Below are 16,487 nucleotides of genomic sequence, written 5' to 3' on the forward strand. Positions count from 1 at the left end.
CTGAATTAATTGAATGAGAAATACTCAATCGTCTGTGAAAAACTGTTTCTATTTCGTTTTGTTTGCTTAATTTCTTTTATACATCGTTCTAGCTTTGTTATAGTATTTGAATAGAACATGTGGCAACGATTAGATAATTCTTTAAATGATATAAATTTTGTGCATTCTGAGTTATAATATGAACGAAATATAATACTGTTAAGTAAACCTAGCGCCAGAGTGTCGCTATGGTAAACAAAGTGAATTTTAAAGAATGCATTTATTCTATTGTGGTTTATGCGCTGTCGGCGAAGTAGGTTTAATTCAATCTAATAAGTTAAATGAAATTGAAGAAAAAATGCGTATAATTTAATATTCCATACAAGGAAGTCATGGGGTGTACACATCAGATTTTTTTATTACATATTACCAGTGTTATTTTTGGAGCGTTTAAATGAACTTTCTATGGCTTTTGATCAGTATTATCCCCCCAAAAGAAGATCTGCGCTTAGGTAATCCGTAGATAATCAATGCACTTATTGATAATTACAAAAACAATCTTATTACAGTCGAGGAAAAAGAACTTATTGAACTATGTTCGGATCTAGGACTTAAATCACAGTTCAATTCAGTAAATATACATCAGTTCTGGATAAAGACTGCAACAGAGTACACCAATCTTCATGCAAAGGTGTTGAAGATTTCATTGCCTTTTTCCTCAACTTATTTGTGTGAAACTACATTTTCGGCTATGACTGTTTAAGAAGAAACATCGAAATCGACTTTCTCTTGCGCCTGCTCTACGTATTGCTTAACTGGTTTAACGCCGAGAATTGACACTTTAGTTAGCAACAGAGACCAGCAATCTCGTTGATTTTAGTTTTTATTTCCTTTAATTTGGTAAATTATTTAAATTATTTTTTTGCTTATTTTGTATCTACCTACGCAGTTTACATTTCTATTCATTGTTGGTTTTAATATATTAATTAAAAAATAAATATATCATTCATATTGGAATTTTCTTGGAGTTTAGTAAAGTTTTGGTAGTTTTATTCTAGACGCAATATTTTAAATAAGTTAAATGTACACTGCTTTTAAAAAAAAAAAAAAAAAAAAAAAAAAAAAAAAAAAAAAAGGGACAGTCCTATATCTCCCGATCTACTGGGCCGATTGACAAAATTCAAATTGCGTTCTTCATGTCTCGAAAGCGCGACTTAGGATATATATTAGATTTATATATGGCACTATTCTAACATAGGTATTTTGACACAAAATCGGACTTCTTCTGAAATAACATACCAATTTTTTTACATATTTCGATTCTACGACTCAAATTACGCCTAAATATGAAATTTTGTAAAATTTGGAGCGAAATTTACGGAGAAATTCACAAATTTATGTTGGCACTTTTTTGTCAGTTTGCGCCAAGAATAGTTCACTTGGCGAACTTCTTAATATATGGCAACCTAGTTTCCTTTCCCGTGAGAGGAAAAAAAGTCACCATCGTTCCTTTTTCCCAAATAATATACTTTATATTATATTTTTAATTAGAACTTATTATCTTAAGTAATTTTTTCTTTTTCGAATTTCATTTCAATTGTTTAAGTTGCATTTTTTTTTTTTCAAATAACTGTTTTAAAAATTTCTATTTACCTATTCGAACTGCGTAAATAAAGGTGCAGCGTTTATTTTTTTTTTCAAATAGTTTTCTTTATATATATTTTTTGTCATAGTTATTATTTTAGGTAATTTTTAAATTCTTATACTTTTATTTTAATTGTTTGTGTTGCATTGTCTCTTCAGATAATTGTTTCAAAATTTTCTATTTATTCCTTCGAATTGAGCATTTTAAATATATTTATTAATATAAATTTTCCAGAATTTGATTTTATTTATTTGAATTGCGTTTCTTTCGGAGGAATACTTTGTAATCCAGACTACGATGCGTTTGAAAACTGCATATATTAAAAGAGAAAATACGGTAAAGCAAAGTTAATACGCCTTTCAATGTTCCGTTCAGAAAAGAGATATATAATTAAGAGAGATGTATAAACGACATTTTTAGGATGACTTGCATACACTGCTTAAAACAGTTTTATCATTGTGCCCATTGCTTTACACAATTTTATCCTACATTTGGTTTCTTAAAATGTTATTCATTTTTTAGTCAAATATTTTATTTTTGAAATAGCAAGAATAAAATATCATAAGATTAAAAGGGCCCACCAGCGGCCGAGCGGTAGAGTCGCTGAATACTGGTAGTTCGGTCCGAGGTTCGAATCCCGCGAACGGGCTGGCTGCATGAGTGTTTTCGTGGTTTTCCTCATGTGTAACGTGTATACGAGCCAGTTCCCCTAGAAAGTCCTCCACGAAGGCATCCCTCCCCTTAGGCAGATAGCCCTCGAGGCTTTGCCATACTCACAAACACACACATAAGATTAAAATGTTTTAAATTTTAAAAAATTCAAATACTAAATTTTACGCAAAAATTTATTTTTTCTTCTCTTTTTCTTCAGGCATTCTACTTTATTCTTGCTCTTTTTCTTTAGGCATTCTGCAAGTATATTAAAAAAGCATCCAACTTTTCGAAACATTTTGGTACTTCTAACAATTATTTTAAATAAAGTTATCGCCTTCCATTTCATAAAGGCCAACAAGCAGCCAAGCGGTAAAGTCGCTGAACACTGGTAGTTCACCCCGGGGTTCGAATCCCGCTAAACGGGCTGGTTGCATGGGCGTTTTCGTGGATTTTCTCGTGTGTACCGTGTATGACAGCTGGTTTCCCTTAGAAAGTTCTTCACGAAGTATTTCGTTAGAGTTTTATCCGTCTTTAGAGAATAAACATTTTGAAGTTATGAGATGAAAGGAAAGACTGGTTTCATCAAGAGGTTTTGGTTTATTTAATTGTGACAAAGCACACTAGGGCTATCTGCCTAAGGGAAGGGATGCCTTCGTGGAGGACTTTCTAAGGGAAACTGGCTCGTATACACGTTACACATGGGGAAAACCACGAAAACGCCCATGAAGCAAGCCCGTTCGCGGGATTCGAACCTCGGACCGAACTACCAGTGTTCAGCGACTTTACCGCTCGGCCGCTGTTTCATCAGGAGGAAAAAAAAAACGCCTTTAGGTGACATCCACATACAAAATACTGGATAAACTCCTGAATCTTCAAATAATTCGACTGAGAAAATTATGGGATTCTCCATTTATGATACGATATGATGTTCTATAACGAATTTAAAGTTATACAACCATATAGACTAAAACCAGTCGCTCTTCACTTTAATCTGCAATGATATCGTTTTTGTCTTTTCTGCTAACACAAGCTCAGTTGGTGGTATTTGCTGGTGTACACGTTCAAGTGTTTTCTCTTTGAACGCCTAAATTCTTTGAAGTATCCTGAAAGTATATTCAAAAGCGTCCAACTTTTTGAAACATCTTGGTATGTCTGACAGCCAAATTTCCCTGGAAATGTTTGCTTACTTTTCTCCCTAATTTTCTTCTTTTCTTCTACAGTTATTTTCAGTGCTCACACAAGAAAATTAAGATTTTTCGATTGCTAGACTTCCATAAATTTTGCATTCTTGTCAATGTTTTAAAATATTAGTTACATGAATTGCGTTTCAGCTGAAGACAGCTTTTCATTTTCTAGTCATTTTAACTATAAATAAAGTTTAAAGCGAAGTCCAAAGGATAAATATTTTAATTAAAAGATTTTTGCTAAATGACAAAGAAATAAAACAGTCCAGCAGGGTTTATTTTGAACCACCGAGTAACCCGATTCTTACATCGGCTGAAACAATCTAAATCATATTAAAGATCATGTTTTTTTATACAATCTATAACGCGAGATTAAGATTAGCTTCCTAAAATATTCTTTCTAAGATGATTAATGTAAAAGATTATATTTATATACATATATTTTTAAAGCTGGGACATGAACCAACTTGTCAAACTTTTAAAGTTTAATTTGCATGGTGGTTATGATTAAAGTTCCAATTTGAAATGGTCATAAAAGGAAAACTACCGGACCAAATGTTATCAAACTTGGGAATCGTGTAAAGGAGGTTATGGGAATTTATTTTTCGCGGGAAAAAAAGAGTTCAAAAACCCACCACCACGGGAAAAATGGCGCTGTATACAATATTGTTAAATGAAATAAGACACGAAAACATCTGTTTAAAATGTGTTTAATATTTTGCGAAACGTGCTACGAAGCATGTTCAATGTAGCGTCCAGCATTTTCCGAAAGCAAGTTAAATCCTGTTACTGCATTCTCAACAGCAGCTCTTAGCATATCAGGAGGAATGTTACGGACATGTCAGTGTATCACATTTTTCATTTCTGCCAAATTGTTTAGATTATCACCATAAACAGTGCTTTTGAGATAACCCAATAGCCAAAAGTCACAGAGGTTGAGGTCTGGTGGGAAGAGGGGAAGTGTTGGCCCATAAGACGTTCATTCGTGAAATTTTGCCTAAGTAACTGTGCGACACACGTGAGGTGGGGCCTAGCCATGCATAAAAATCTAAAATGCCACGTTACTGCAGTTCATGTATCACGAAACATTTTAACATTGACTCTAAGTGAGCTGCAATCACAGTGGTCCAGCTGTCGACTGCTCTTAGAGAAAAATGGTTCAGTTATAAAACTAGCTGTCATTCAACACTAAACGGTGTGGAATGACTGCTACGCAATCGAATGCAGTAGGAGAATGCAATGGTACTAGATAGATAACATGAGGGATATCTTTGGCCCAAATCGATTAAAAGCGTTTTGAATCAGTATCTTCATGGTTTAGTGCCGAATTCAGGCTTCAAAAATTACAAATTAGTGATCTGTAAGAAAACGATTTCCAGATTGTACGCACTTGTGCGAGTCATTTGCGATCTCATATTTTCTAATCGCTAATTCGTGGTTTTCACGGACGAATTTCTCACTTACGCGCACTCAACGTTTATCGAATTTAACGCCTTTAAATGGTAATTTGCTTACTTCAGAATTTCTTAAGGGTATACAACATATTAAACCCGTGTAACAAAAGGTTAAGTTAGATTCCGACCCATATTTCGTTTAAAAATATTGCATACAGAGCCATTTTTCCCTTGGTGGTGAGGTTTGGAACTTCCTTTTTTTCGCGGAAAATACATTCCTATGACCTCCTTTACACGATTACCAGGTTTGATAACATTTGATACAGTAGTTTTCGTTTTATGACCGTTTCAATGTGGAACTTTAATTATAACCACTCCGTATATTATTAAATTTTCATTTGAAGCTATGCGTTATATGTATACCATACGTAAATTTTTCGCTTTTATGAAAAAATAAAGAATCGAAACAAATATACTTAGGATAATGGAGCAAAACTGAAAAAATTTCCCCTCCCTTCGAAAATAAAATATTGAAATTTGACCTTGAATTTATTGGGTTATCGAAATATTTAATTTGACTTATCTTCTAAGTCCTAGTTCCGACAACAATTCCGTCAAAAATTCCGAATTACTTAAGCTGAAGTAAAAGATTTACTATATATTCACTGTATGTTAATAAAGTAATCAGAGTGTAATAAAAATAGATTATAGAATTTACGCTGATGCAACGTTTTGTCTGACTGCACAACATGTAATGGAAGAGAAGGCTTGTAGAGATCTGTTTTTGACATGCCTCTAAAAGTAGATGTCATACTTCTTTTGTCTCTTCAATATAAAAAAACTTTCCTTTGGGAGGCAACTTTAGTTTTTGGGAAAGAAAAAAAAATCACAAGAAGACAAATTTGAAAAACATGCAGGATGATTGAGTACACATACTTATTTTCGGAACACAAGCGGTTCTCCGACTGGTTATTGAATAATGAAAAGATGCATTATCATGCAATACAAAACATTTGGAATACGTTGTCTGACTGAAAACGTAAGATTAAAAGTCATCTGCTTAATTCACAGCCATTTACAAGTCAACTACTGGGGCAATTGCAGAATCGTTTTGATCCTGAGCTTGTAAGACAAACCTTATATCACTGGATTTAAACACTTCTTTAATCTTCCGAGAACGTTCCTTCTTTAGCTCATATTCCAAGAATATTAAGTGAACACAATTATAGCAAAAGAAATTGAATATTCATTTGCACTACGGCTTGGTAGTTTATTAACGAGTTAACAAAACTTAAATTCTGCTTTTGGTGTCTAAGTATACAACAATATTTTAAATACTTACAAATTAAATTGGAGATTTAATCGGAGCCTCACCAGTTGCCTAGCATTTGAAAATTGTTAAATACTAATTGTTTGTTGCGAAGTCTAACCCAGGCTTGCATGGTTGGTTTTCGTAGTTTTTTAGGTTCTCTTTACAAAGGTTCTCTATGAAAGCATCTTAACCAAATAGCTCCCATGTTCTTTCTATGTTCAAATAACCAACTAACCTAGTTTAAGCGCGATTTCCAAATGAAGTTAATAGCAAAACCCGAATACTCATTAAAAATCATGTAGCTTGAAAATCGGGAGTAACATGAAAGATACGGCGCCAATAATTGAATTGCTGTTACGGTACGCTGTTTCTAAATTTAGATGGCCATTCCTTAATTAAATAACCCACCAGCGGCCGAGCGGTAAAGACGCTGAGCACTGGTAGTTCGATCTGAGGTTCGAATCCCGCGAACGGGCTGGCTGCATGAGTGTTTTCGTGGTTTTCCCCATGCGTAACGTGCATACGAGCCAGTTTACCTTAGAAAGTCCTCCACGAAGGCATCCCTCCCTTTAGGCAGATAGCCCTCGTGTGCTTTGCCATAATTGAATAATCCAATCCAATCCTTAATTAAATATCATTGATTTGTAACTTCTACTAGTGCTGACGGTAAAAACTGAAGTGCAAATAAATAATATCGTGTGCAATCTTGATTAATATAAAATAAAAAATTTTGCATATAAAAATATTTGCATTCAGACAGAAAGTTTTTTTTTAAATATTTGCAATTACTTTATAAGAAGGATTTATTAACAACCGTAATAATTACTTATTATATTACTGATGATTAGGATTCAGTTCTTGACAATTACATTCTAAATTAGAATTTTAAGGATATAATGAAAATACGCTACGCACAAAAATACATTTTAGGATAAAAAATGAATTGATATTTTATGTTTTAAAACTTCTTAAATTCATTTAATAAACATCGTATCCTCGTTGTTAATTGAATCCAGAATGTTGTGTGTCGTTTATATAATTATTCTTACTTGTCCACAGAAGTTGCTGACTTATCCAGCCATTACGTAGCTGCAGATCATTTCTACATAACCATTGAACTTCCACTAATTCAGTCTCTAGAGGATTGTATGTTTACATCATAATTTGACTTATATAAATGATTATTCTAAATCTTATGTTTCTATAAAAATATACTGTGCTTTAAAAATATGGATGATAGTATCTGCCGCTCTTTCAGCCACTTCAAAAGCAACAGTTTGTTTAGAAATAAATTATGCAGTTAATGTCATAAAATATTTTCATAAAATTCAAATAAACATTAAACGAAAATTCTCAGTTTTAGACAATTCGATTTAAACGAAGTAAAGTAGCAGACGATAAAACGCCGAAGGTAAAAAGAAAAGATTTCTAAAATTTCTTAGAAAAATGCACTCTTATTTTTTTTTAAAAAGGAAGAAAGAGAGAAATTTAAAAAAATTGTTAAAAATTTGAATAATATCATCTATAATTTAAAAAATAGCTTTTCATATAGTATTAATCAATATTTATTACGCCTTATTGAGGGAAAAAATTTCATATAATTAATTCTCCGTACAATTTTACTTGAAATTTAAGGTTAAAAATAGCTGTGGCAATTCAGTTTAACAAAAATCCATAGACCACATTTGGCGTTATTATCGCTCAAAAAAAAGATGCCAAATTTCAAAACGCGAAAATATGTAAATTCGTGTATATCTTAGAAAATTTTGAATAAAAAATTCTAATTTTTTGCAGATATGCTTAAAAATACACCTACTTTATGATGATGGTAAAACTTTTATAGGTTATAATTCAAAATTTTTTTCGAAAAATTTATAAAAATTATTTAAAAATAAAAATTTTAAAAATAAAACACAAAAAATGGGTAAATTTTATTTGGAATGAACCTAAATTTCGAAATGTGAGAGAAAAAATCAAAAAAGTTCAATAAAAAAAGAGATATTAATAAATATTTGCCAAATTCAATTAACATTGAGGAGCTAAAATTTTGAGAGCTAATATTTTAAAAACTAGTCGTACGATTTTTACAAAACTTGGTATTCTGGCATAATTTGAGTCGTAGAATCGAAATATGGAAAAAAATTGGTATGTTATTTCAGAAAAAGTCCGATTTTGTGTCAAAATACCTATGTTAGAATAGTGCTATATATAAATCTAATATATATCCTAAGTTGCGCTTTCGAGACATGAAGAACGCAATTTAAATTTCGTGAATCGCCCCAGTAGAACGGAAGATATAGCACTGTCCCATTTTTTTTTTTTTTTTTTTTTTTTTTTTTTTTTTGAGCAGTGTACATATGCAAATTATAACAAATAAAATGCTTTAAAAATTATTTTTGTCTTCATGATTTATTTATGTGAAAAAAGTGTGTCAATGAGTCGAATTATTAAACTTACCGGTCCGCGAGCATATATCAAAATATTTTATCGGTCCTTGGAGTAAATCCAGTTGAGAAACACTGGTGTACAGTATTATTTAAAACAAGATTCACGTATCCGCGATAAATTTTGGAATGTATTACTAGCGAAAACGCAAGCCTTGAGTAAAAACGTTTCAAAAATGAAATGTTAAAATCAGATCAGAAAATTGCAGAAATACCTAAGCACCATGTGCTTCATGATATCGCGCAATGAAGCACTACAATTTCCGCATGTGTCGTCATCTATAGTCGAATTTGGTTAGGTATTTTATAGAATAATACTAAAGGAATAACTTTAGTATTATTAGGAAAGGGAAAATACTACGGAATTCATATTAATTCCTCAGACAAGACAGAAATGACTCTATAATGAAAACATATTCCATTTTCTTAATTAACTAAATTTGGTTAATTAAAATGTCATTGCTCTTGTCTTCCATCTGGACAAAAGTGTTGTCCCAGGATTAGAGAGAGATTGTTTCGCTTTTTGTAATTTCAGAGGCAGACATCATCACCGAAAATATAACAGTTATCAGAGCAAGTTCATTGACAAAAATGTCTATGAAAACAAATTTGGAACAAAATGTGAAATTATTAAAGATGGCAAGCAATAAGCTGGTTTTGAATCGCCTAATCAGTCATGTTTTCACTGATTTTCCAGTTCCAACAATAGATAATCTGCACAGAATTTTACGAATACCAATCTGAAAGGATATTTGTTCAGTTCTTGCAGAATTTTCCAGAATTATTTGCTTGAACGCAGGGATGTATTATCAGAGAATTTTGGGGGGAAGATTTGATGTTTAGATCAAATGCGGAGAAAGGTAAAGAAATATTCAACGGTTATCTAATTTGATAAAAAAAGGCCTTGCTTTGACCGCATCTAAAGCTGAAATATAGAGAGGGAGAGATAAAAAAAGATCCTTCGAATTAGAGGAGTTATTGGCAGAGGTGAAATTTTCAAAAACGATTAATTTACTTGAACAGCAAGTAACTGACAATTTTATAAAATAGTACCGTATTTTTCTATTTGCATTTTAGCAAAAGAAAATGATATACGTTCTTTCCCAGATATGTTGGAAATACGAAGAACAGGTATTGCTAATTCCTAAATATAATTAATTGATTGGAATTCTGCCATCTAAATTTGCACACTTATTTAATATTAAGCATGAGAAATAGGCCAAAAAATGAACGCTATAATTTAACACTCTTTTATTAGAAGTTTAGACAATTTTTTAAAAAAAATTTAGATCCTGTACGAAATACGAACCGTGATTTCTATGGTGATTTGAAGGAATACTTTGAAAGATTATAGGCCTTAAAAAAGAAACATTTGTCCAAATAAAAGTTGCTATAATTTCATGTCGCACGGAGAAATAGGCTTCCGTCCAGCTCAATAACCTGTGTAAGAAATTGCGATAAAAATTGAAAAATTCGAACATGCCAGAAGAATGTTAGGCTGAAATTGCTTCTTCTAATAAGCAGGAAAGACAAGTCAATAAATTCCAGCCTACTTGAAAACTGAGAGAAAATTGCGGCGATTTGAGAAAGCCATTAATAACATAAAGTCAGTAAAAGAAATAAAGAAAACTGTAAAGGAAAGGTTTTTCGATAAGAGAAAATATTCTATGCGAATAAGGTTCATTCGATTACTTTGCTTCTCCGAGCTCAAAATTAAAACGATTAAGAAGAATGCTATAAATCATGTTTATAAGGCATGGACATAGCGTGCCTTTACGTGCAGGAAAGAATTATTTTTAAAATTAATCTCTCTTAATTAAAGATGTATATGAAGATGTATTAGAAAATAAAAACAAAACCTTTTAAAAATATAAAGTCTAGTATGGATAAACAGCAGTCAATACAAAATAAAAAAACTTACATTAAAACAGATAAACAAAATTAAAAATATGCACTTACGTAAAATCTTAAAAATAAAAGTAATTGATCTACCATAAACGTTTTCTGTTAGTACTAGTGAAATGACTGAATGTTACTTAAAAAAACTTTCTTTTATGAGTCATAACTTGTACCTGATTTTTATATAAACTGATTTATACATAACACAAAAATGCTAATTTAATGTCAATAGTTTTGCATGACTCCTTTGGTGTCTCAATGATACCCCATAACCTTAAAAAAAGAAACTAAATATTTATTGTTGACCATGATCATTTATGTAGGTCAAAAGTTTCTTACCGCTAACCATAAATCTGGCATTTATGAATGAATATAGTTCCGTACAAAAGTTTATTAATTTTTTAAAGAAATACTATGATGTATAGAACACATAATGATTAATACCGGTGAATAAAATAAATGCAATAATTAACCAAATGAATAACTGCCTCACTTGATCGTAGATCCGAGTCTTCGGTACAAAGCCCAAGTGTCAACTTCTGGGGTCCAGAAATACCTTCATTAAATTGAGGACGTTCTTCAGGCGATAAACATTTCTTGGAATAGCGAGTGAGACATCCCAAAGATGATTGTGCTTGCCTGTTAAAAACATACAAGTTAATCAGCGAACGCAGAGAATTTTCAGAAAAAAGAAATGTCAATTGACACCAAGAAAAGGCACTGTGATCCGAAACATGAGTTTTCAATGCATCGCAAACTGATCAGCATAGAACTGCATAAAAGTATCAAAGATTTTATTACTGAGTAATTCTATTGTGTGATTTATTTAATCACAATTATGCTTGCCAGATGGCATATCGTTAGTAAAAACACAAAATGCTTCAATACAAATGCCATTTAGCACTGCTTGAAGACGAATGAATAAAGATTCATGCACAACAAGTTCATCATTCTATAGGAATCATTGCCATACAGGATGATTCAAAATTTCGAGGCGAAATTTTAGGGAGTTAAAAAATACATTTAAACGAACACATTCGTCATATAATTCACGGTAGTAATTCAGTTTTGCACAACATATCGCCTTCATTGACGAATGCACGAGTAAATTTTTAATTACCATCATTCTTATGTGTGGGCAATCAGTAATCCGCACGACATACGACCACATTCTGAATACATGTTTGGGTGAGAACCATATATATCCATTTGATTGGCCATATCGTTTGCCAAACCTACTGGACGAACGAACGCACCTAATATTTTTACAAGAAGTCTTGCTAGAATTACTAAATCCTGATTCAGCAAACATTTAAGTGGTTCTAACACCAAGGATCACAACTCTAACGCTTGGACTCTAGTTCCCAAGATAATGGATTGGTTCTGGTAATCGCCCGATCCCTCATGCTTCGTCGTTTTCCTAAGGGGTCGTTTGAAACGCCTCACCTACGGATAGCCCTCTCGATCTCAATGAGGAGCTTGTATTTCTACTGCCGCTGCTGCTATTCGAGAAATGCCAGGCATTTTCGCTAATATATACCAATCACTACATCTAATTCAAATTTCTAATGTAAATCCTAATTCTAATCATTCTTTTGAGAAACTACTGTAATATTGAATAAAATATGTTCAGTAATTTGGTTACATTTTCCATTTCTCTTCGATGATTTTTAATGTCTTTATAGCTTATAGCTTATATCTGCTATAGCTTCACCGCTTGAATTACAACCATAGATTAATTATGTGGCAAAAATTCATTGTTTATGTGTATTCTATCACTTCTCAGTTTGAAAATACTTATATTATAAATATATATTTAACTGACGTATTTTGCTCTTGTATATGCACCTTGTCACTTTGCAAATGACGAAAAATAGTCTCCTACAGTGACATCGGGTAGCTCTGCAAGAAAATGTAGGATTCCGGTGTGGAAACCTGATGGCAATACAGATTAAAAGAGCTCCCTCTTTCCAGCATGCCTTCGTGAGGTAACGGTTGCACATTCGGCGCGTATTCGAGAGGTCCAGGTTCGAGACCCGGAGCGGACATTGCTCATTTTTCACGTTTCTTACTTAAAAAAAAAAAAAAAAAAAAAAAAAAAAACTAATGACTTTACAGCAACGCATGAACTAAAAGGTGGTGGATGATGATTCTTCACCACTAGAATTTGGCGATCGGGTCCCCTAATCCCCAGTCGCCCTTTAAAAGGTATAAGGTATTTTCTCCCTCCTTTCTGCATTTCTTCGTGGTGTAAGGGTTGGCACACTTGCCGTGTATTCGAGAGGTCCAGGTTCGAATCCCGGCAAGAGTATTCCTCCTTTTTCAAGTCTCCCACATTAAAAATAACCTAATAACTCTACACGTTCATTAATTTAATTTGGCCAAAATTTGAAAGTAAGAGAAGAACAGCATGGACTGATGCCCCATCCTAAATGCCAGAAAATTGAATGCTTTCCTTTCTTTTAAGTTAGGAATGAACATCTTCCGTAAAACGTCAGCTGGCTAATCAAAAACTAAGTGTATAAGACTGCTAAATTCTAGTAGTTCGATCCACATTCAAATTGCGGAAAACGGGATGGTTACGTGTCAATGCTTTCATGGTGTTCTCCATGTATAACGTATATAAGAACAAGCTTCTCTTTACAGGTCCTTCTCGAATAAATTCCTTCCTTTGGCAGATAGCCCTGGCATGCTTTGTCTAATCAAATAAACTAAATCGTAATAGGTCAACGCAGTGCATTATTTTGAAAGTGATAGCTCAAACGCAGAGCTGTCTATCAGGAATGTAAAGTATGAAGACATTTAGCAGATGTAAGTGCATTAAATTTTAGAAAATAAAATTTTCACAAAATCCTAGCATTTTCACGACGAATTACATTTTTGTTATATAAAATTTTTTGTAATAATACACAAATACTTAGATAATTTTTTAAAATAGTAGTATCTTAAATAATTTTAAAATACAAATATTTTAATCACATGCTTCTAAAAACGTTTAAATGCATTAAAAATCTGGAAGAGCAAAATTAAACTTAATAACTTTTTTGCTGAAATTGTACTTTTTTTTAACAGACTAGTTCAAGTTAATGTAAAAAAAATTAGAAAGTTTAGCTTCAACTATTAACGATGTTATTTTCACATTTGCTTTCATTTTGTCCCTCCGAATCCATGAGTTGCGAATGTTTGCAACTCTTACTAATGTTGAAGTGTGTGATGAATGTAATTACTATTTTATACTTACAATTAGCAGACGGCAGAGAAAGCACATGTCTGTTGCTAATAAACGCTTTCCTTACAGTACTGATGAATTACGCAGGTGGTACGTTCCAAGAGATTCGCCTGCAGCAAACAATAGTTATTTTTTGAAGTACAACTGCATTTTGAAACAGAAATTATGTAACGACGCCATTTTTTTACAAATTAGCAAATTAATTTCATTAAATTATATTTATGTAGAATAATTTAATTAATTTCAAAACATCCGCCCTGCGCTAATTGGCAATGTGACAAGCAAAGTGGCAAACAATTCCGTTTCTATGGATTCCTATAAACGGCATTTTATTTTAAAGGAAGTAAAGGCCATTGGAACAGCGAAAAAAAAATGTTCAGGCCATTTTAAAATAATGAGATCTTGATTTTTTCCCCAATCTCTCAGGTCTTTTTTTTCTTTCAGGAAGTTTCTCCTTACAGTTGTTATATTTAATCTTGGATCTCGAAAAGTTTGCTGTTGCTCGTAGGGTAGTGGATTTCTTCAGTGGTCGAATGGTTTGAATAATCACTGAAAACCTCTTTCAAGGAAGACAAATACGCAATCTACGCTGAGGTTGTTTCAAACTAAGGAAGTATTTGAGACTTATGTGAACTCACGTATACACATTAATACTGATAAGAAAACGTTATCACTCTTATCTGTCACACCGTTTCATGTACGAGTGTGTATTAATGCCTTTTAAATTCGGATCTTTATGGAAATTCGAAGAATTTGAGAATTTGGAAATAAACTGTACCTGAATATTCATTATAGCGAAGTAAATCCATTTTATAGGTTTGATGTGAGTATAGCGGTCGTTGGGTTAACTTGCACTGCAAAGACGAAATGCAGAAGCCCGAAAAATTAAATGAATCTGAAAAAGATTAAAAAAATTTCCTTTCTCTTTCACAGAAAGTTATCCACAAAAGTATTCACCTCCTACGGCAGACAGCCATGATGATGTTTCTCATGTTCATCAAAAAAGAAACAAACTTTTATCGAATAGTAATTTCCTCATAGCGCGGGCTGTCCCGTTTCACTTATTTTATTTTTTCCGCAGAAGTTTGCTTCAGTTAAAGAAAAAGCACTCAATCTGTTTTCCAAATTAGTGCTTATTCTTCATTAAAATGAAAAGCCTTTTACATTATAATACGCGATTCCATATTCCGATTTCAATTCCGTTTCATCTTAGGGTAAATTCAAATTTGTATTGTGAAGGAACACATTTTTCTGAATATAGAGCAGGAGAAAAGGAAAGTCATATATATAATAATATAAAACGCAATAATTACGTAATTAGGGAATATTTGCTTCTGGAAAATCTTGCTGCGATTTTCGAAATCTCCTGAATCCTGAAATGTCGCTCCTACTATCATACTGTTTGAATCACCCCTGTATATAAAGTCCGATAATCTGGAATGCTCCGGACTTTGGAAATTCTTGATTATAAGATTTCATAATGCTGCAGAAAGAAAATATTTTAAACAGAAATCTAGTTTATTATTCATAGCGATGTATCCGTAAACATTCTTCCGTAAACTTCTTGAAAACACACTAGAAGATAAATTATGCGCATAACTTAATATTCTTAACTTCTTTATATTTCCGAATTCATCACACTGATGTGTCACGAAGTCTTTCCAAACAGCGCTCGATACTTCAAAAACACAACATTAACTAACCGTCATGAGCTGCAGAGATTATATCCATTAGCAAAATGTCTCTTTTTAAACTTTGAGCATTGGATTTCCGAATACTATACTATTGAGCAGCTCAGAGCCGAAGCACATTCATCAAATTAGCTTTGCTCCCTAACATTCGGCAACAATATCCTGTACTTTTCACTTATTTCAAAGTAGCTTCAATAGAAAGACTGCATTTGTGTGAACTACGTTAGCAGTTGCTTGACATTTCAATTTAATTTAATAAATTTCTTGAAGATCTACCGTGTTTGTACTTAACAATTCCTTTATCCATAAGAACAGTCAATGGCAGTTTTATATTTGCGAATGGCATATTTATACAAGAATTGTTTTACATGAATTCAGAGGACAGAGGAATGATCATACAGTTATCCAAGACATGAATATTCTGAGCATATTCTTGAACCTCAGGAATCCTTTTTCCCAAGAAGTTCCCCAACGGGACTCCCTGAGGGAAGTCCTTGAGAAACCCATAGTTTCCAAAATTATTTTCAATGTATGTTATATTGTAAATAAAGATTTATTAGCAGCAATAATACGAGAGCGAAACAGTTGTTGAACGATTACGCATACTGTTGCAAAACAGAAGCTTTTAGCACAAGTCGCTTGGATGGCACGCAAGACGCAAACACGTGTAAGGTGCAGATAGATTCCTATTTTTATTCCAAAAATACGAAATTATAAATTGCCGGTCTCAAACTTAAAATCCTTACCAGAAGCTTACTTGCAATCATATCCAATGCATACAAATTGCAAGTTCTTTCAAAATACACCTTGCAAATCCCGTGCAACTTTTTATTTTCGCGAAAGTTGGTGGTAGACATATAATACTTGCAAATATAAATTTGCCTTCTTTGACGTAAATATTAATGCTTTAGCCTTACAGTCTCATCCTCCCTATGATTAGGAAGCTTTTATACTCGTTATAAAATATGAAATAAAAACAAGCGATAACTGTACCATAAAAATTGGCCGAAATATTTATTTAATTCTAAAATTTGAAATGTGCCAATATAAAATGAA

At 32.6% G+C, this 16,487-nt stretch overlaps 1 protein-coding gene across 1 annotated transcript in view; it reads right to left on the reverse strand.

The window, feature by feature from the left end:
* The window catches only part of LOC118189834 (uncharacterized), a 117,395-nt gene that overhangs the window by 10,026 nt on the left and 90,882 nt on the right, over window positions 1-16,487 (reverse strand). Inside the window, exon 3 of the mRNA XM_085818637.1 lies at window positions 11,005-11,150. Coding sequence (XP_085674763.1) covers window positions 11,005-11,150 — 146 coding nt within the window. The remainder of the gene's footprint in view (window positions 1-11,004; window positions 11,151-16,487) is intronic.

The sequence above is a fragment of the Stegodyphus dumicola genome, chromosome 6 (assembly GCF_044657685.1).
Source record: "Stegodyphus dumicola isolate Sdum_Otavi_A_Nest chromosome 6, ASM4465768v1".
NCBI classification, from domain to species: domain Eukaryota; kingdom Metazoa; phylum Arthropoda; class Arachnida; order Araneae; family Eresidae; genus Stegodyphus; species Stegodyphus dumicola.